We start from the raw sequence: 22,783 nt of genomic DNA, 5'->3' as shown, positions 1-22,783 counted from the left end.
GGTCCTTGCGGATTTTATAACCCTGCGTCGCCATGTATGAAAGAAAACATTTGTTCCAAAAAGTACCCTAGGAATTTTATTTCTGCAACACAAACCGGGGATGACGGTTATCCAACCTATAGGCGCAGGTCTCCAGATAATGGTGGAAACACAGCATTGATTCGTGTCAAAGGTACAGAAGTGAACGTGGATAACAGGTGGGTTGTACCCTATAATCCAGTGCTATCACGAATCTTTAATGCACACATTAACGTAGAGTTTTGTCAATCGGTCAAAGCTATTAAGTACATCTGTAAGTATATTCATAAAGGTTCTGATCAAGCCACATTTTCGTTACAAAGTAATAACGATGAAGTAGAAAAATATCTAAATGGTCGCTATCTAAGTTCCTCTGAAGCGCTTTGGAGAATTTTCCAATTTCCTATTCATGAACGTTTTCCGGCAGTAGTTCATTTAGCAGTACATTTAGAAAATGGACAAAGAGTGTACTTTTATAATAATGCAAATCTTCAAGATCGCATTAACAATCCTTCATCAACGACACTTACAGCATTCTTTGATCTTTGCAAAAGAGACGATTTTGCAAAAACCCTTTTATATCACGAAGTACCCCAGTATTACGTATGGGAAAGAAATTCGTTTTCTAGAAGAAAACGTGGGCAAGATGTTGAAGGATATCCTGGTGTAAAAAAAGACACAACTTTAGGCCGTGTCTACAACATTCATCCAACTCAAACTGAATGTTTTTATTTAAGAATGTTACTGCAACATGTTCGCGGGCCAATGTCATTTGAACATCTGAGGACCGTGAATGGTGTTATTTGCCAAACTTATCAAGGCGCTTGCAAGGAATTAGGTTTACTGGAGGGAGATGAACATTGGCAAAATACAATGGCAGATGCTGTCATATCCGAGCCAGCCACAAAATTAAGAGAATTATTTACCATCATCCTTATATTTTGCCAACCATCTGACCCCTTAGGCTTATGGAATACATTTCGTAATGCTTTATGTGACGATGTATTGAATAGAATGCGTAATGAGAATCAAGATATGACATTAGCATATAATGATGATATATACAATGATGGACTAATCTTAATTGAAGATAAAATTCATGAGATTTGCGATAAATCACTAACCGATTTTGGGCTTCCTGTATCGAAAAGGATTAATTCACTTAATCATCTGGATCCGTTAGAAATAGCATTGCGAAAACCGTATGATTTAAATGAATTAAATGATTATATTACACAAAATGAACCAAAATTAGTTAATGACCAGGTAAGCGCCTATAATTGTGTTATACAGAGTGTTAGTTTTAGTGAAGGAAAATTATTTTTTTTGGATGCTCCCGGTGGAACTGGCAAGACCTTTATTACCAATCTTATATTAGCAAAAGTTAGGTCTCAGGGTAAGCTAGCATTGGCAGTTGCATCGTCAGGTATCGCTGCAACTTTATTAGCAGGTGGTCGTACAGCTCATTCTACTTTTAAACTGCCTCTTACTGTTTCTTTACAGAAAGATAGCGTGTGCTCTATTCGTAAAAATGGCCCTCTGGGAAAAGTTTTACAAGAGGTCAATTTAATAATCTGGGACGAATGTACCATGATCCATAGAGCACATGTAGAGGCTCTAGATAGAACTCTTAGAGACATAAGAAGTTGTAACAAAATCATGGGTGGGATTACAGTTATGTTTGCTGGGGACTTTCGGCAAACTTTACCTGTAATAGTAAGGGGAACTAGAGCAGACATTGTAAAGGCTTGCCTTAAAAGTTCCCCATTATGGAAATTTGTGAACATCTTAAAATTAACCACAAATATGAGAGCACATTTGGGAGGAGGTAGTACAACATTTTGTTCAAAGTTACTTTTAATAGGAGACGGGAAAGTGCCTCATTTTGAAAATAAAATTGAAATTGATCTAGATTTAGGAGAAAGAGTGAGTAATATTGAGGACTTAATATTGAAAGTTTACCCTGAAATTAGCGAAATAGAAAATAAAGATCATCAATGGATGTGTCAAAGGGCAATATTGGCGGCGAGAAACAGTAGCGTGGATGAAATTAATGACCTAATTTTAAGTAAACTTCCAGGAGACATATCTACCTATACATCTATAGATAATGTAATGGATCAGGAAGATGCGGTTCATTACCCACAGGAGTTCCTTAATTCTTTGAACCCAAGCGGCCTTCCCCCACATTCCCTCAAGTTAAAAATAGGTGCCCCAATCATTTTACTTCGAAATCTTAAACCACCAAATTTATGTAACGGGACCCGACTTCAAATCAAATTTCTTCGCAATAACGTGATCGTTGCAATAGTTTTGACGGGTCCAGCAGTTGGTCAAACAGTGCTTATACCTCGCATCCCAATGATACCAAATGATTTACCTTTTAGTTTTAAAAGAATTCAATTTCCCGTTAAACTGTCTTTCGCCGTTACAATTAATAAATCACAGGGACAAACATTTAAACACGTAGGAATTGATTTACGTCAAGATTGCTTTACACACGGCCAACTATATGTCGCGTTGTCACGATCTGGTTGCGGAGAAAACCAATATGTTCTTTTGCCACAAGAAAATAAAACGAAAAATATTATTTACGCAGAAGTACTTTAAACAAATCTTTTTAAAACTTAAAAACTAAATGTCTGAAATAATAACTGCTAATAAAGTTGCAGCGATACCTGACGATGCAACTGCCAAAGCTAGCTTACCCTGAGACCTAACTTTTGCTAATATCTGCATAACACAATTATAGGCGCTTATCTGGTCATTAAATAATTTTGGTTCATTTTGTGTAATATAATCATTTAATTCATTTAAATCATACGGTTTTCGCAATGCTATTTCTAACGGATCCAGATGATTAAGTGAATTAATCCTTTTCGATACAGGAAGCCCAAAATCGGTTAGTGATTTATCGCAAATCTCTGAATTTTATCTTCAATTAAGATTAGTCCATCATTATATATATCATCATTATATGCTAATGTCATATCCTGATTCTCTAAAAACTAAATGTCTGAAATAATAACATAAAATGACTATAATTTTAAAAGCTGAGGAGGTTGTTTCCAAAAATAAATATTATGCCCAAAACAACTACTCCACGCGGACGAAGTCGCGGGCACAGCTAGTCTGCTATATGTACTAACAATTTGGGTGTTGTTCTCAATGTTAGGGTACGGAGAATAAGCTTACTGTGTACTTAAGGGGAGTGTATGTGAGTTTTGATCTTGCATTATCAACTATTGATTGCCTTGTGTAAGTTTGTGGACACTTTTACAAAAAATGTATTGAATTCGAGCCTCCCAAGGTAAAATATTCATCATGATCTTACAGTAGTAGTCCATTGACCACTTGCATCCAATTGCTCCCTGCGACTTTGATGATGTCATTATGTCAACCAGGAGGTCTGGAGGCCTACTCCGGTTCAATCCGAAGTTTCGTTTACTTCGGCCGTAGGTTTTATTGATTTACTATAGAATTAAAATAACGTCTTAAATTTCATACAAAACTTATTAAATTTCATTCGTCAATAGTTCACAAAAGTTCGCATAAATAGTAGTATGTCATACGGTTATAATTGTAGCATACAAAAGCTTTTCGTTGAATTAGAGTAGGCCCTCTGCTCAACCTACACCGTACCTATTATGCAAAATAAATTCTTAAGGATTCTACGTAATGTAAACAATAAAATAAACTGAAAAGGGAATGTTACGGTGGTTCGGACATGTTGAAAGGATGGATGAAAGCAGACTTAGGTACGAAAGATATAAATGGGACCGTAGACAGGGCGCCCTAGGCGGACATATCGACCAGATTGGCAATTTATTATAGAAGGGTTAAATTAAACTTAAACCCTTAACTGAGGAGCATGTATGAAAATACTGATGGCTGTTGATAAAGCGAAAGAGATATGTAAGAATCGTAGTAATTGGCATATCATAGTCTCTGCTTACCCCCGGGAGACAGGCGTAAGGTTGTGTATGTATGTACTTCTCAACAAGCTTGCTACTATTACTGTGTAGCTCTTCAGCCTTTACTTGGTAAGAATGTAAAGAGTTTCGCTTTATAACAAAAACAAGGGCAGTCCTCTAGAGGAATTTTTCTTTTTACTCTTATTAATAATTTGCTTTTGCCCGCGGCGTCTTATTAAATATCCGATAGGAGCCTTTGAGTTTTTGGGACAAAAAGTATCTGTATTAAAGTATCTACCTTATATTATTTTAGGTTGTTTTGACGAGAACCAACAGTTTGAGTCTTAACTTTAATGGTTTAACAAAAATCAGGAATATGGTAGCTAATAACATCAATGTTACATATTTCATAATCGGTACTGTCTTAACATCATAACATAACAGGTCAATTTTTTATGTTAAACGTTTTAATTTCCTAATCATGAAGATTAAAAGTGCGTACCAGGGGGGTCACCGTATCGAAGGGGAAAGGGGTTAAATAACTGTTACAAAATTTGACTCAAAAAACCAAACTTCCAGGTCTAAATAAATAAAACTGTAAACCGTTTAAATAAAAAAGTGAATTAGCAATAACACCACATGGACCTGTATTCTAAAGAAAATGTCAATTTATTAACTGTTTTTAAGCTCTTGTCCACAGGCACCTCTGGATCCGCATAGCACTGTTCGAGCGTCAACTGGCGAAGATTATTGAGCACCTTGTGAACAACGCTAACCGATACTACGAAAGGGACGCTTTAGTAGCAGACCCAGATTACGGGAGTATTCTCAGCTCCTTACTGGTTGGACCTTGTGCCCTGGAGTACTCCAAGGCTAAGGCACCAGCTTGCTTTTGGACGGATCCTCCTGCAGACGAACTAGTGAGTACCAAGCAGATTCGGTTAGGATAGTGATGGTCATTTTGGCAATTACCTATTAGTAAATATATTATAGATTGTCTCATGGAATAGGAAGGTTTTGATACTAGTTTCTGTATTCCGTGTCATGTGTATGTGAACTTGTATGTTTGTAAACGCACCCACGACACAGACGAAAATCCTAATGTGGGCAAACGTTTTTTTTTTTTAAAAAAAGAATTAAAAAAGTTGTGGTCAATTTGCCAATTTATTAGTAAATATTTAGATAGTATTTTTGTATTAGTAAAATTTTAATTGTCTTTTTTCTAAATAATAGGTGCAGAGACACAGAATGTCGGCCGGCACCACAACGCCACCGTCTGTTCGCAGACCGATCCTCAATTTCAAGAGGAGCTTAAACGCCTCATCTGATGACGGGGGCTCCAGCAACACGGGTAAACTTCCCAAGTTTTATTACAAAATTTCTTCAACAACTTTCCTTCGAGAAAACTTGCTTGCATTAACTTGTGTTTGTTGTTCCAAGTTTTACTTACAAAAACACCTCGCTACAGTTTCAAATCTGCTTTTTGTTTTAACAAAAATGTTATTGAAACTTGAACTTTAGGTACAGGCAAGGCAGCGGGATCGAGTGCCAAAGATTACGTGGAAAGTTTACATCAGAACTCCACAGCAACGCTTTTGTATGGGAAAAACAATGTCAGAGTACAGCCGGTGAGTGCTAAACATTTTTTCTACAGATTTATTTACTCTCGTTTATGATGTGTGTTGAGGTTTATTAAATTTGGGACACGGATTGGATCCCTTCTGTTCCTCAGGGGCCGGACCAATAATACGAACGAGCACTTGAAATTACGATCGTATGTTCCCGAATTTTGGGTAGTTTATTCAATCTACGTTATTGTGAGAAATCGTTTTGGTCTGTGATTTTTTGGAACACAATCTCACTCTCAGAATGATATGTTATTGTATTGTTGACCCATTTTTTTGATCAAGTTACTCGCTTTATACCAACACAAGTTTTCTTATAAAATTCATCGTAATTTAAGTGAAAAATCTCTTCCATAAAGTGGTTTTAAGTTTGTTTTATTCCCAGCGAGACTCCGAAAGCTAAAATTTCTAGACTCCTGAGCCTGGTATTTGTCATTTTAATAATTCGGCATTATTTTACAGCTGAGCTGCCCCTGATAAATGTCTAAAACTTTAAATTAATTTAGTTAGACATTAATTGAATTTGAAATATTGATAAAATTTTCTCAAAGCGAAAAGTGGCTTTGAGAACTTGAAATTTTTTTTTTGTCTCTTGGGAATTATTTGATGTTGAAGAATTTAGGGTTTAATTTTGAGTTTAATGTTATTGTAGAAAGACGTTGAGGAGCCAATGCCTGGTTATTTGAGTCTCCATCAGACTGCGGCGGGTCTTGTGATAAAATGGACCCCCAATCAGCTCATGAACGGATATGCAGAAAGTGAAGGAATTGACAAAAGGTACAGTTTTGCAATGAATTTGCTTACAAACATTAGTTTTTATTGTTCTATTATAAATGTTTTCTTAGTATTTTTGTTCGATGAGTATCGAAATAATTTTCCTTATATAAGACTCTTACTACTAAGTATTTGGAATAAGTATTCTATAATATAAAAATAAGTCGGGTTTTCCTTCCTGACGCTATTATTCCAGATCGCACGAACCGATTTCCACGGTTTTGCATTCGTTGGAAAGGTCTCGAGCTCCGTAAGGTTTATAGCAAAGAAAATTCAGAAAAAAAAATCAAGAAAAAAGCAGGAAAACATGGAAAATCATTGGTGGCGAAACGGAGTTCCCCGGGTTTGCTAGTATTAAACTAAAAATGTTGGCTAAAATCACGCAGAAAAGTACCGTACAACGGTTAGCGGATTAGATTTACCCACAGAGCAACTGTGTGATTGTTTCCACAAATTGTTTCTTCGGGTCCGGGTGTCATGTGTATGTTTGTAAATGCACCCACGACACAAGAGAAAATCCTAGTATGGAGTAACGTTTTAAAAAAAATCAACAGTTAAATTCAACACAACTTGTAACACATAGCTACCATACGACAAAATTTATGCCGCTAATGCAAAATAAACTCTCAAGTAGGTATATTTACGTTACAAAGTTATGTGTGTATAAAGTAAAAGTTTATTGTATCTGGTTTTATTGGTACTACACGCTGGAGTACTTTCCCAACTTTATTTCGGCTTACAATGTATGAAGCGTTCGTTTTTAAGTACCAAAGTATTTATATTATATCGATGCTTCAAACACCTTGAAGTTTTACCTACTTTCCTCTCTTGAGCTCATGTTTATGCAGTAAGAACAAAAGTTTGTTTGAAATATTTTACATTAGGGTGTTATAAGAGGAAAATTATGTTGATTTATGATCATTTTTTGTTTTGAAAATCGATTATTTATTTTTGCATTTTTCTGTTCAATGTGAATAGGTTTGAATGTCTTTTTGCTTATTTTTGTAATGTTTTTCTTTTCAGTAGGTAATTATGTAGAAGCTTGATTTCTATTATTTTGTGGAAGTATTGGCATAAATAACGTGATATCATAGCGACTAAAGTCTGGAAATAGATGGGAGCATTGAACATTCTGAAAAATAATATGACAGCCTACTGTTGGGCTATAGGTGTTCCACTGCTTGAGAGGCTTTGCTGTATACTTCACGCAGCCGCGACGGTTCACTCCCCCGCGCAGTCTGCGGTCGGTTAGCATCGGTTCATACAACACCCATGGACGGTGCCAAGAATCTTAAAAACAGTCTACAAAAGCCATTTATGAATTGTGCCAATCCTTCCACTATAATTTTCTTTTGCATATTTATGTTTCTGTATGTAGTGTCTATGTGTAGTGCTCCCCGTTACCACCTAGTGCATGCATCCGAGTGCCAACACACGTGTGTTCTGTGCAGCTTGTCTCCCACCTGCACAGTGTATCGACGTCGCTGTGCAGGGCCCCTGTGCATCGATTGGTACGTATTTGTGTTGCTTGACCTTGTATTATAAAGTAGAACTTTTAAATTGCTTTAGCATGCGATTGTTGCTTGTTTTATGTTGTGATGCAATGTAGTTCGCGTGATTTAATGTAGGTCATTATTTCTGAATGAAAGGAAACTAAATGGGTTTTCTTTTTAACACTAACAACTTACAATAACTGCTAGAATATTATGCAACAACATACTATGTATTACTAGCGACTTCGATGCAGTTTCATCTGCTCTGTTTGAGCCTTTTTCGATAAATGCAAAAATAAGAGCGTATAAGCAAACAAAGTTCAGTTTTATATACTTATTATTAAGATGAGAGATTTTAGTCTATTTAGAATCACACAAAGAAGTAATAAGTACTTCATATAAAATATTTAAGAGACATTTGACGAGTAATATGAGGTAGGTCATATCAAGTTGTAATTTTGTATTGTCAAGAAAATAGTTGAGCCTTGTCTCACAACAAAAAAGATATGAGAATAGCGTCACGCTCGCTAGATGGGCGTCAAATATATAGGAGTACATAGTGAGATGTACATAAGTTCACAATGAATGTTAGAGGCTGTGAAACATGATAAGAGGCTCATAAAAGTCGCATACATTATGTTTTTGAGCAGTTTCTTTCTATTGTTCCTACATAAACATTTTATAAGAAGGAGTAAAAGTATAAGGCCAGTCGTACACGGACTGCTTCAAGCAGTTATAACCAACTGCTTGAAGCCGCGACTGCGCGATGAACTATAGCCATTCATTCGCTGCCGTACACACGACTGCTCGGGCAGTCGCGACCGCTTCAAGCCGTCAACTGCATGACCAGTATGGGTTGTTGCTATGGACTGAATTAAGCTATATTTTCTTAGGTTTGTTTTGTGGGTTGAACACCATGATAGTTAGAGTAAAGACACGTGGAAACGGACTAAGTTAAGCTATGTTTTTTCTATCACGCATCCCGTGATATGGTTGTTATATGAATGGCTTCTCTACTATATACATACATACATACATACATCGCATAGTCTCAGTGGAAACGGTCACATAGTTTCACAGCTTAACTATTACATCTTCGTAGCATAGCTACATAGCACATCTCTGGTGGAAAAATACCCTAAACCAGTGGTTCCCAAAGTTGTCTGGACTAAGACCTATCTAAATTTAAGTTCCTAAACTCAGGACCCACCTTCAGGGAATTAAACCGTTACCAATATCAAAAATAAAATACAGAACGGTTGGTTAGTGTGCCTTTCTACAGACAAGGCCCACCAATTCGGTCGCGACCCATAGTTTGGGAAACCTTGTCCTTAGCAAATTCATAGGAAAAACATTGTAACAGATACCTAATTTATTTCAGTTTCTTTGTTCACAAAAGAGATGCTAGTTACAATCCAATTACTTGTGAGAGAGGACAAGGATTCATTTTACTTGTTCGTGGAATATCTATCTATGTTTTCCCTATTAATAATTGATTTGTTACTTCAAGGTCGAAGTACTGACCTGCCCTGGTTCCCAAGTAGGTAGTCTTATGAAGAAAATTGATTCAATTTACGTAAATGGACATTTTTGGTAGACTCAATTTTGTAATATTGGAAAGATTAAGGTTGTTTGATCAAATGAAGATGTTTTAGATAAGGTCCCGTTTCCTTCGAAGATGTTTTAGTGTATGTCTGAAATTAATTTCTGTACTAGAATTATGTTCGGAACCTATTACATATCCGGAGCTGCGGACAACGTAACAGGTCACCGGGGCTCCGGCTCAAAGCAGGAGTAGGAACGGGGTTGTTTTTAGTCAGTAAGAGTCTGACACTCCCTCCCGCCTCACCGCGGGAGAAATCATTGGATGATGTTCCCTTCTCAAATATAGTCCTATTACATAGAACTTACGATTACAGAAATCAATACATTTTGTGTTCTTTTTGGAAAAGGCGTGATGTTATATATTGAAGATTAATCAATGTAGCCACAAAAATAAACTAAACAATGGTATAAAAAAGTTTCCTTTTAAACCAATTACTAAAGATTTATTTACTTTCCAGCGTATACTGGGCGATGTCCCTACAAGTGTGTGTTTGGGAAGTGGTATACGTTCATGTGCATCGGTCCCAGGCCAGTGATGCTCTCATACTGGTCGGCCAAGACGGAGTGCAGAGGCCCCCCATACATTTTCCTAAAGGTAAGCTACGAAAGTGCTTTTGAAATTTTTGCTGTAGGTATTTGAGGCATGGTTTTACCTTTAAGTTTATATCGTGAAAATTTTCCATAGACATTCGAGTAAAAATGAGCCAGTAAAAAATATGTACTTATATTTTTCTTTCTTGAATGGAAACCGAGTCTCCAATACGGTGTTGTCAACTATACTGCCAGTTTCGACTGGTGCCGGCAGATTATTTTTCAATGGTTATAGGTTATAGCAGGATTATCACATTTGCAAAACTGTCCAAAGCATGTCAATATCCTACCCGTAAAGTGGAGTTGTATAATTTTGACAATTTTGCCTCGAATTTCAGTGTAACCGCAGATGACGTCACGGGCACTCATTTTCCCTCGTCACAAAACGTGGTTTACCAACTCACAGAATTGAAACAGTTGCAAATGTCATTTAATAATGTGCATCCCTTTTAGTGAATAATTTAATTTAAATTCTAGCTAATTCTCCGAGGCTTTGCTCGCATAAATTGCCGACTTTGTGACAAATAAAAGTAGCCTAAGTTACTCCTTAGTACATCAGTTACTTGTAAATAAAAGTTCCATAAAAATCGGTCCAGACTTTTCAGAGATTACTTAACTAAAACAAGTAGACAGACATACAGATAACATTGTATAAAATGTTATTTAAGTGTATATATCGTTATGTATATTCATATACATATTATATAATAGTAAAGGGCGATTATTACAATATTACAAATAGACACTCCAATTTTATTAGGTTGCTTTGTTAAAGAGGTTTAAACGGGAATCTTTATTTATTCTTAATTCTAATTTCTCTTCATAAAACCGTATTAAAGAACTAAAAGCTTCAATATTAATCAGAATTACTACGAAATTGAAAAGTTGGGTATAATTTAAGAGCATTGGGTACAATAAAAAAGTTTGTGAATAAATTGTTCGCCTTGTTTTCCACATAATAATTAATGGCTAGCGCCGGTTGGGACTGGTTCAAACTTTGGCTAATTTTAATGCGGATTTTCAAGGCAAGGGTGATTTATTGTTAGGGTATTGGATCAATCGGAAACAGAGGGCTAAGTAAGAGTTTGTTTTATGTTGAACGAAAACGAAACGAGAGTGCGTTCGGCGCTCTGATTGGTTGGTTCATTTGTGATGTCTAGATGGATGATGTAGGCATATCATGTCTACATGTCTAGTTGGAGCCTCACTATACAAAAACAACAAAAATGGTGTTTCAAATTACTTGTATGTTTGGTGCAAAATAATACCAGCTACAACGAAAATTCCCCCATCAAATTTATTTCTTCCATAAATATTTGGGTACACGTACACGTTAGGACCATGCGTTATGTAAAAGGAAAATCCAGTTATGACATCTCCTCTTTATATTTACTTCATAGAGTGCTAAGGCCTGATTTTAAGATCTTATTCACGCGAAATATGTAATTTCGACATTGACAAGGGTTATTCTGTTTCAGGAGGACATCTGCTCTCTTTTCTGAGCAACCTTGAAACCGGATTGCTACCACATGGTCAACTGGATCCACCGCTCTGGTCACAAAGAGGAACAGGGAAGGTATGTGTTCTTTTCTTTCATTTTATTGATCATCATAAACACTATTTTTGTTATGTTAATCCTTATAAACTGCTCTGTTGGTGACTGCTTCAAATGCAATATTATCCAGCAAGAGACGAGTGTTTTTGGGGTTTTCGGATTTCCACAACGTCTTGCAGTATGTACTCAGGGATTCTGGGTATAGCTCATAACGTAACTGCTGAAGTGGGGATTAAAAAGGATTAATAAAAACGTGATGTTATTTTAATCCTCATACAAAATAACCATCTATGTACGAGTGTTGATGGGGTTTCATTCAACCCGATAATTTGTTATAGGTGTTTGGCCGCGGTAAAGCAAGACGTAGACCGCTACCAAGCTTATGTGAGAGTGGGGAAACTGAAGAACCGGAGTGGGAGGAGACAGCTGGAGATTATGTCTTCAGGATCGTCAATAAATGCTATCAAAATGATAGAGAAGGTATCTTTTTTACTATCAAAATACATGGTGTGTTTACATGAAAATATTATTAAAATGTTGATTGGTCGACTGCACAGTTGGCGCGGTGGCTTGGCAAGTAGCTGCCGTGCAACGTGATCGTCGGGTAATGCGATTCCCGCACCAAACAAGGTACTTGTGTGATCCACATGAAAATATTATTAAAATGTTGTTCCAACATGTGGGTTGTCATGTGTATGTTGAATTGTATGTTTGTAAACGCACCTACGACACAGGAGAAGATTCAAATGTGGGGCAACAAAAAAAACCTTTAATTATTGCCTATACTGGTCAACAGATTTTGATAATTTTTGGTTCTCTCAAATTATTAAAAGGTATTTCGGTAATGACAAAATGTTCTAAAATGTGATAGAAAATGTCAATGTCATTATTTATGTTCGATAGTAAAATATACATTTTAATTTTCAGCAATGCGCCACTCCCTGCTAGAACGTGCAGTGCAGTCGCCTCCTCGCACACCGCGACGTCCTCTAGCTTCCACATCCACCACATCATCTGACTCCTCAACCATGTCTGTCGACTGTCCACCATCGGCTGGACTTAATGGACATCCACCACTGACGCCCATACCACATCAGCCTGTAGAACAGGTACAATTAATTGAAAACGTTAAATTTCCAAAACTGTATATTACTCGTATAGCATAGTACTCGTAGCATTTATCAGAGGTATTTACAACGATTTTGTATTTCTTTTAATTTTAAAAGGAACCTAACGTAATACCTATAACAATATCCATATCCATAAAAGGATTTTATTTTCTACTAAGCGTTGTCTTTCATGTTTTCGTATAATATAATAAGAAAATATTTTTGGCGCCCAGCATGGGACTCGGAGTCCCAGCTGGGTGCCACTACAAAAACATTTGTTCAAAGTTTTTCTCCGATTATTCAAATATTTTTATTTTAAAAATATTCCTCTCAATAACAAAAGTTTTTAATATTTTGCAGGCTGCCTCAATCGAGTTAGTGTGCAGTACAATGCGTCGTCAGATTATTTCGCGAGCATTTTACGGCTGGCTTGCATACTGCCGCCATTTGTCTACTGTCAGGACGCATCTTAGTGGTCTCGTGCATCCGAACATCGTTCCTAGAGGTATGAATTAAAACAAATCAAAATTTTATGTGCCTGTTACACTTTAGAGTTCAGTCCTTACTTAACACATTAAACGCCATGGGGGGCAAAAGTGGGGGTGCTAGCGGAGGATTTGCCTTCAACAGAATTTTTGGTGGCAGTCAAAGTCGTAAGCTAAAATATTACTTGAAGTTTCGGTTATAAAATTCTCAGCATTTAGTACAACTTATTTGATAATGCATCCAATTTTATTCCTTTCCAAAAACATATAGAATTAAACTCAAACCTCAAACTTGAATTCTTTATTTGCATGTAAAGTATTACAATGGCCTTTTTCAGGAATTAACGAATAATTGTGATTCTATTACATTCCCTTAAGTTTATACTTAAGTGTGTTATTTATTGGAAGTTGTAAATGTTACAGAGAACGCAGAAGGCGGTCTAACAGACGAGCGATGGCTGGCAATGACGGACGAGTCCGGAGCAATACACGACAAGGATGAGGTGTACCGGCTGGTGTACTACGGGGGGGTGCAGCATGACATCCGGCGACATGTGTGGCCTTACTTACTTGGATATTACGAGTGAGTTTGGAAAAAATGAGGAACTATTTACTTTTATCCATAATTGTGATCGATTTTATCGAAAATCGTCTTATTGGCAGATATATCCTATCCATTAAGCACTAGTTTTTAATATGTTTTTTATGTCACATCAGGCAACTAAGGCCCCATATTAATACAATAATACTATACTAAAACATATAAAATACTACAAATATACAATTATTGAGGTGTCCTATTAGGCTGCTCAGAGTCACGTAGCCTGCCTCGAAAACTAAATTATTGGATACTGCATGGAGTACTGGTAGGGCTCACGGTTTAGAAGAAACTCAAACCTTATTACGATAATAAAACCATATTAAAAAACATTGTAAATATATTTTCTGTCTCTAAAACCAGTAAAAATGACATTGTAATCATGTTCCATAGATTCGGTTCTACGGCAGAGGAACGAGCTGAACAAGACGCGGCGTGTCGCCGTCGAAAACAATCACGACGTGGAGCGCACTTTAGTTTTTATAAAATTCGGAGTAGCGTAAACTGTGCGTATTTTTAATTTATCAGTGCGACAACGGGACCGTGTTTTGTCTACGGCCGCGTCCATCGCCAGACTGACTGAAGCATCCGGCAAACTGAAGCCTACTGACAATAATGATACCAGCGAGGTATGGTGTAATATTCCTTATGGTTGTTAAGAAAATGCATGAAAGAAAGTCGGATTTCGAAAGGATAAATGTGACAATGGTAGATAGGACAATATCACAAAAAAATGAAACGGGGAGATCTATATATCATTAGAATTGAAAAGGGATATTTACCATGTTTATTAGTTTTTGTGAATTTCGCGATATTTGGTGGTTCCCACTACAAGCGCCATAATCGGTCGGATGAACTGAAAAAAAAGAGATCGTTTGACTGAGGCCAGATAACCGATTTATATGTACTTGGACTAAATACAACTTTACATTTTACAACAATTTCAATTCTTTTTCAGGTATTCGAAGACGATTGCAGCGTAATCTCAGACAACCCACCGATGTACGGCACCATTTGGGAACCAAGTGAGAACGAACAGAGATAAATTAATTTTTTAGTGGTCAACTCGTCCCACTATTTTTTTTGTATGGATTTTTAAACTTTATCAATGTTTGGTACAGTTAGCAACACAAGAAATAAAATATGTTTTTATAGTTTTTTTCTTTACTTTCGGATAGATTATTTCGAAAGAAGAACCTCCTTTTTTTAAAATAATGTATTACCTAATTTTTTTTTAACAATCGCACAAATTCATGTGTTAACCAAAATTACTAAGAATAGTAAACATGTGTGGCTTAAACTATAGTCACTTATGAAGTAAATGATAACATAGATAGAATGAAGTTCCTAGAAAATCTTTTGTTTTCAACAAAGTATAGAACTTTATTATTTCCACAGTAACCCTTTTGCTACTGACTGTACCTTATCTCATATGACGTGGGACGAGTTGACCACTAAAAATATTATTTTATTTTATTTTCAACTCGTCCCAGGGCCGTAGCTATGAAGTCCGAGTTGACTACGTTACTCAAAGTTTTGTTATAATTAAGAAGTTGAATACTTACTAGTGCAGGCGTTATTAAGACATAGGGTTCCCAATAAGTGCCAACGTGACACTTTAAGTGATTTCAGTGTCGTACGATCGATTGAAAGCGGGTTTCTAAAGTCCATCACCAGCAGCATTACGAAGTGTTAATAAATAAATAATCCGATCTGTTGAAATTATCAGCGGCATGGCCATCTTAAACCTACGAGCTAGGTGGTAACTAAAAATGGTAGGCCTTATGAGGTTAGGTTACCTTACATTTTACAACAATTTCAATTCTTTTTCAGGTATTCGAAGACGATTGCAGCGTAATCTCAGACAACCCACCAATCGTTTCACCAGAACCAAGTGAGAACGAACAGAGACGACCGGACAAGCCTATACTGTCCCGAGCACCCAGCATAGACGAAGTAGACAACATTGAAATGGACTCGGAAAGAGACAAAGAAACAAAACAAAACGGAGAGACTGAGAATGGTGATAATAGGGATGTAGATGTAGACAGTCTGAAAGACTTAGATGAAGATGTCCATTTGAAGAGTGTTGTTGACAACCCTGATATGAGGAGGGAAAGTATAGCGGAGATCAAGAGGCTAGCTGAAGAGATCGTTCAGAAAGGCGATGGAAGAGGCCTTCTATGCAGCGTTGACAGTGCCCATGTGAACGGCACTGGAAGTGATTTCAGGTCGTCGATCGATGAAAGCGGGCCAAGTCCTCATCAGCAGCATACGAGCGTTATCATTACTAATCCGTCTGTTGACCTCGCGGCTGGAGGGTCTCCTGTTTCTGGTGGAACTACTGGTAAGTTTGAGACTGTTTTTCACCTTGTTCGGCAGTTCGCATTCATTTTATGTCATCCACTCGTATCATAAGGTTAACAAAAAGTGGATGTTCTCTATAGCACCTTTTACTTGTCATCTCTACCCAATACACTTTCATTAAAAGAGTTTAATACATTAATTTTAATAATGTTTATTATTTGAATCTGTTAAAACCTTTTATTTGTTGTAGCACAAGTGAGTCCAGCTCGCAGTCCCCTCGGAGTGGTGCGTGAGGAGTCGCAGTCGGCTGGAGCTAGCTTCGATACTCTGGAGCCGGCAGATAGGAACGCACAGGACAATCGTTCAAATTGTGTCTCACCGGCTAGTTCTAATGGCGGAGTTTATTCTGTGAGTTTTACTTAATTTCTATAATGTGAGAACTTTTCATCGATTTTTTTATGATATAAGCCGGTAAACGAGCGGACGGATCACCTGATGGTAAGCAATTGGCGCCGCCCATAGCCAACCGTAACACTAGAGGCGTTACAAATAAGTTGCGGGCCTTTTGGAGGTTAGGTATTTAAGGATTGTTGGGGAATTGGGGATTGGTAAGGGGGGTAAATGGGCCTCCGGTAACCCCACACACACAACGTAAGCGTTGTTTCACGTCGGTTTTCTGTGAGGCCGTGGTATTACTCCGGTTGAGCAGGCCCATTCATGCTGAAGCGTGGCTCTCCCACACAATTTTACATTATAATCATCATCATTATAATTTATATCAAGTTAAAATACAAATGAAGAAATCCTTTTCGTCATTTTCCAGAATGAATTGGTGGAATCCTTCGCTCTCAATCTGCACCGCATAGAGAAAGACGTTCAGAGATGTGACAGGAACTATCCGTTCTTCACTGACGAGAATTTAGATAAACTACGGAATATTATGTGCACGTAAGTAAATATGCAGACAATCTTGTTTTTCAGTAACTGTAAGAATAACATAATTTATTTGTAGGAAAATGAAATGTTCCATTAAACTAACCGAACTAGCCAAAGTAAAAAGGATGTAACATAATATGATATTTATAAGTCGAAATGTACCGATTTAGGTATCTTTATTTACATCAATCCACCACTTTCTGATGTCTCGTTTTAAAAGCGCCTATTAATAATTAATAGTTTGATTTTTTGCTATTGTAGTTAACTATAAAATCCTCCCCCTTCCTCCAGCTACGTATGGGAGCACCTGGAGACAGGCTACATGCAGGGTATGTGCGACCTGGCGGCGCCACTGCTCGTCATGATGCGCGAGGAGGCGCACGCGCACGCTCTGTTCAACAGTCTCATGCGACGCGCTACTGACAACTTCCCGTCTGGACAGGCCATGGATGCGCATTTTGCTGATATGAGGTCAGTTTTTTTATCTACATTTTCTAAAAATTTTTTGAACTTGTCTTCTAAAATGCTTTTTTGAGAAATAAATGTACCTTATAATATGTACTCAATCATAGACGTAGCACGAGTGAGTCCTGGTCCATAACTATGTCACTGAAAAAAGTTTTGACTTCTTTGAAATTCGACCATATATGATTTAATTTACAATACCAGTTAACGTTTGAAGACTATTTTTTATTTAACTCAAACTCTTTTATAAAACTCTTTTCATATGAGACGTGCGAATATCATCGCAATGTCTATCGATTTTGTTTTTGTCAAATACGAATCATGCATGTGTGTGTAATGTTTTAATTGATTTAATGTACTTTATAAGCATTATTTTTGAACAATATTAGCGTGCTGCACTTCTCCTACACATAAACTATAAGTGTACCAAATTTTATGCTCCTACGTCCGCGCATTTTCGTAAAAAGCGGTCCAAAGTTTTTGCATCACGTATTAATATATAGATACATCATAAAATTATGCCATGTAAGTCTCGTCGACATAAGGAATAAAATATAAAATGTCTTTATCATCATTTAATTTGATATCTATGCCAATAGAAGTCTTCGATTCCTTGAAATAAGAATAAACTGTTGAAAAAACTGGTTATAAATAGTAGCTGATTGAAGAATCTTGAAGAAGATTAAGAAAAAAGGAAAAAATACTCATAGAACTTCCCAGACTTTAAGTTGTAGATACATGGCTGTTGCAAAACAATTTATATTATCTTTGTTTATTTTAAACCCTTCTCCTCTATTGACCTTATCCCGCCGTTGGTTCCAGGTCACTCATCCAGATCCTGGACTGCGAGCTGTACGAGCTGATGCACGCGCACGGCGACTACACGCACTTCTACTTCTGCTACCGCTGGTTCCTGCTCGACTTCAAGAGGGAACTGCTCTACCAGGACGTAAGCACTTTAAATGTGCCACAAGTTTTAAAATATATTTTGGAAATGCGACTCGAACCTATATTCTTTTATGTATAGAATAAAGGTGCTTTTCCACCAACGGTGTGCTACGGATGCTTTGGGCTTCTATCTAACATTATATTAACGTAACATGGTGGAAACGGACTTAGCTAAGCTATGTTTTTATGTATAAAAATGCGTTCTATGGATGATTTCCCTACTATCGAAACATCGCATACTCGATACATCTTCGTAACATAGCTACATAGTACATCTCTGGAAAAGCACCAACTAGTCTGTTAGGTACTTCTTGTTGCCCTTAAATTAATAAAGTCCGGTGACAGACACTTTTTAACCCAGTCTATAGCAAATGTACTAAGGACTAGTTAATCATTAAAGTGACGGGGTAAATGTCTCTGAGTCCTGAGTACGGCACTTAGTCTATTTTCTTATAATCATTTGTATTTATTTTTCCTTGGGTTTGAATTTCAGGTATTTGCGGCATGGGAGTTAATCTGGGCAGCCCGCCACGTGGCATCTGAACACATGGTGCTGTTCATAGCGCTGGCACTGCTGGAGACCTACCGCGACGTCATACTCGCCAACACCATGGACTTCACTGATATCATTAAGTTTTTCAATGGTAAGCCTTCTTCCATTAATATTGGTTTAGTCAAAGTGTAAACTGGAGAAAACAAATCGACATTTTTGATAACATCTTATTATGGCCTTTGCTTCGAATTCCGGTTCTTGTGCATTATTTTTATATGGTAGAAGGAAATTAACAGACGGATCACCTGATGGTAAATAATCGCCACTGCCATGGACCCCCGAAACTCCAGAAGCATTGCAAGTGCATTGCCGGCCTTTTGGGGTTAGGAATTTAAGGGTTGTTACATTGTTGTACATAATATTTGTCTTTTTATTTCAGAAATGGCAGAACGACACGACGCATCGGCAGTGTTATCCCTGGCAAGGGACCTCGTTCTACAAGTTCAAACTCTAATAGAGAACAAATAAGTATCACTTTAGAAGGTTACATCTGTGTAGGCTTTGCAAGACTGTACATTCAAGTACTAATGTTGCTTTAAAACCTTTAATTACCTGGTTAAGTACTGGCGATTGGCATTACAATATTCTGGATGTATTCAGAAAAAGAATGGCGAACATTTTCTAGTAAAAATAATTCATCAACAGTCTTGCATAGTCTACGAGTGGACAGTCGATACTTCTCGAAGCATCTATCAGGAACGTAGGAATAAGTAGTGTAATAGAGAAAAAAATATAAAAAATAATATTTTTAAATTTATAAAGTAGACAAAATATTGGCTATACATTAGAATAAATTATAAATCCATTTCGTCTAAATTACCTAGAACCCAAATGAATTTAAATTATTGAAGAAATAATAAAAAAAAAACTAAATAAATAAATTATTTATGAGATTCGAAATTTAAATAAGCTATTGTTATTTTGTCGTCTCAATATAATTCAGTACGAAACTAGACACCATGAGGCTTTTAAAAAAAGAATTTTAATTAATTACTAGCTGACCCAGCGAACTTCGTTACCGCTTTCGCGTAGCAATGATGCTCTACTTTATTTTATATAGCTGAGTTATATATGAGTCCCTATTTAATTTGAATTGGAATCTATAAATATCCTCCATATAAAAATGAATCCATAATTTCCTGATCTCACTATACCTGAAAAGGACTTTACTAAATTAAAAAAAATATATATATATTTTCATAATAGTGTTTATTTCATAGGATTCAATAATTTCACTGTCCTGCAGGCGCCTTATCGGCTCTGATGACAATTTTGTGATTATCTGATGGCATGCGGTCTAATGCATTTGTGAATGTCTAATGCATCGGTCTAATGCAACTAATTCATTGTGTTGAAGGAAAATGTTTGATGTTGTTCATCACAATGGATCTTTTTACTGAGTTGTTGTGTGCGCAACGCTGATCGATTTCTCTTGCTGAATTGTCCATAAAATATATTTGCAAAAATGTATAGTCTTCAACAGGCACTGGCAATAAGGAACCTGTTTGATGGTATATTTGAATCCCTGAATCTGCAAGAATATAAATATGTATACAGGCAATAGGGTAGATGACTAATTTTTATTTTAATGTCCGTCTTGTAGGTTATTTCAAAACTTACATACGTTTTTTTATTTTCTTACGGAAACAAATACTTTCGGAGATATATCGATTTGAAATATCACGTCACTGTTGAGTACGTTTTATACTCAATAGTGACGTAGTTAACTCTTAAACTCTCCCATTCGTTTTATCTAAGTAATGTTATCTTATATGACAAAATAAAAAAATACGTGTCTAATATTTTTTCATTACCTAACTGACGGACTAAATAGATTTGTAATTTTCATACCCCGTCATCATCCCTATTGTATAGCAAATTGTACCACCGTGTGGCTCGCAAAATACTGCCACAATACTTTACATCATTTCAAATTACAACTACTTTTAACCTCGACATTAAACAGCCTTCCACGGCAGCTGTAAGTAGGCTTTACCAAGTATTGCACTTTGCTCATGCCACTATAAAATACAACATGTTATAAAATGTTGCTGATTAAGTTTTCGGATTATAGACTATTATTATGTATTTGACTTATTGTTTACAAAATAAACACATCACTGACTCGACATATTTTGCACCACCTACATGGTTTTAAAACTAAAAAAAAATGTTTGCCATTATACTTACTTACTAAAAGTAGGCATAAAATTGTTTCGTATAACTTTTGTTGCCCCAAATGATGTCATTTGAAAGCAATTATTGTACTGCTGGATATGAGTCAAAAAATTAACCAATGAATGTAGTGGCTCTGGTGGCGGTACCAATGGCGTCAATTCGACTTGTGCTGGCGCAGCACAATCCAGAGGCTTTATTTTTGAATTTCAATCCTAATGTGGACACACAATGTTCATTAGTCCAATAGCTACAATTTGCTCTGAACTGCCACATTATAACTGAATGCAGCTTTGTGGGGATTAAACACAACATTTCTATCTTGATATCGATTCAGTTCAAGTTCATTTCGCGCTTCGCGTTGCTCATCAGTTTGATATGCTCTTGTATTTCTTTGACTTGCCGTATTTCGAGTTCTGCGGCCTAAGCTTGTACGTCAGGTTGGTACCATTGTTAAAAATGAAATTCCAACTGAAAATAAAAAGCTCTCATACATTTTCTGCATAACCATGTATACCAAATTGTAGTATTGTGTAGTCACCAAAAGTTACTAAAAATCAATATGAAGATGTGAACTTACCTTGATTAACAAACACTTTTATTAGCAAATAAAAATCTTCTTAGTCTTTAAAACTCGAAAAAATATTAAGATAATCTCTCAGAAATATTGAAAAATATACATTTAATTTTGCATATATTTTAAAAATCGCGCAATACGAATGTCAATGTCATTCACATCAATAGACTATATTGAAAGAGCATCGTTTGTTCGAAAACGTGAATAGAAACTTTAATTTACACAAAATAAATTTCTGAACACACGAATAACTGTTGATAATTTGTCATTATTTCTGAATGCACGCATAAATATTTGAGGAATTTCTATTAATGCTTAATGCACTTTTCAACATTTTCAATAGATTTTAAAAAAATACAGACAATTGTTTATTCAACCTTTTCAAATAGTTTATGCATAAATGTCAATCATTATTTACAGAATTTGAATTTAGAAACAACAAATATTTGACATGTACAAATGTACATTTATTGAAAACATCTAGCTTTTGCCCGCGACTTCGTCCGCGTAGTGGTGTTAGTGGTCAAAATGCTGCCGTATGTCATCTAAAATGTGAATTACTTGAGAATATGTTACTGTTAGCATATTTAAAGATATGTATTCCATAGAGACCACGACCGCCGATACATCATATTATAATCATGATGAAAAGTAGCAAGTAACCCTGTGGTTACTTTCGCATTCATAACATTAGTATGGTAGTAGGGATATTGGCGATTTAAATAAGTATATGTATATTTAAATAAGAATCGAACGCGAGTGAAGCCACAGGCAACGTATTAACGAAAATGACGAATTTTCAAGCAAACATTAATCTCCTCTATCAAACATTCTACGCCTTCTACCCTTTTTATTAAAAAGTAGCCTATGTTCTTTCGTTTATCTTTAAGTGTCTAAATACAAAGTTTCACTGTTACAGCTTTTAAAATGACGAATTCACATATGAACAGTCATCCCCTCTTTTTACCCATTCTCTCCTATTTTTTTGCAATAAAAAGTAGCCCATGTTCTTTCGCTCCTCATTAAGTATCTAAATACAAAGTTTTACTGTTACA

General features: G+C 36.3%; 1 protein-coding gene across 1 annotated transcript in view; it reads left to right on the top strand.

Moving 5' to 3' along the window:
* LOC118274897 (small G protein signaling modulator 2) overlaps positions 1 to 19,905 on the top strand; it is a 104,827-nt gene extending 84,922 nt beyond the window's left edge. The window contains 20 exon segments of the mRNA XM_050696775.1: positions 4,633 to 4,852; positions 5,166 to 5,283; positions 5,454 to 5,560; positions 6,210 to 6,334; positions 7,723 to 7,842; positions 9,888 to 10,024; positions 11,499 to 11,596; positions 11,914 to 12,055; positions 12,503 to 12,684; positions 13,045 to 13,189; positions 13,593 to 13,752; positions 14,161 to 14,228; positions 14,263 to 14,396; positions 15,601 to 16,114; positions 16,325 to 16,482; positions 16,898 to 17,022; positions 17,302 to 17,481; positions 18,298 to 18,424; positions 18,917 to 19,067; positions 19,356 to 19,905. Coding sequence (XP_050552732.1) covers positions 4,633 to 4,852; positions 5,166 to 5,283; positions 5,454 to 5,560; positions 6,210 to 6,334; positions 7,723 to 7,842; positions 9,888 to 10,024; positions 11,499 to 11,596; positions 11,914 to 12,055; positions 12,503 to 12,684; positions 13,045 to 13,189; positions 13,593 to 13,752; positions 14,161 to 14,228; positions 14,263 to 14,396; positions 15,601 to 16,114; positions 16,325 to 16,482; positions 16,898 to 17,022; positions 17,302 to 17,481; positions 18,298 to 18,424; positions 18,917 to 19,067; positions 19,356 to 19,444 — 3,100 coding nt within the window. The 3' untranslated portion in view covers positions 19,445 to 19,905.
* Positions 19,906 to 22,783: the final 2,878 nt, after the last annotated feature.

Source organism: Spodoptera frugiperda, chromosome 11 (assembly GCF_023101765.2).
Source record: "Spodoptera frugiperda isolate SF20-4 chromosome 11, AGI-APGP_CSIRO_Sfru_2.0, whole genome shotgun sequence".
Taxonomy (NCBI): Eukaryota; Metazoa; Arthropoda; class Insecta; order Lepidoptera; family Noctuidae; genus Spodoptera; species Spodoptera frugiperda.
Note: the sequence above shows the minus strand (reverse complement) of the source record. Positions and strands in the feature narration are given on the sequence as shown.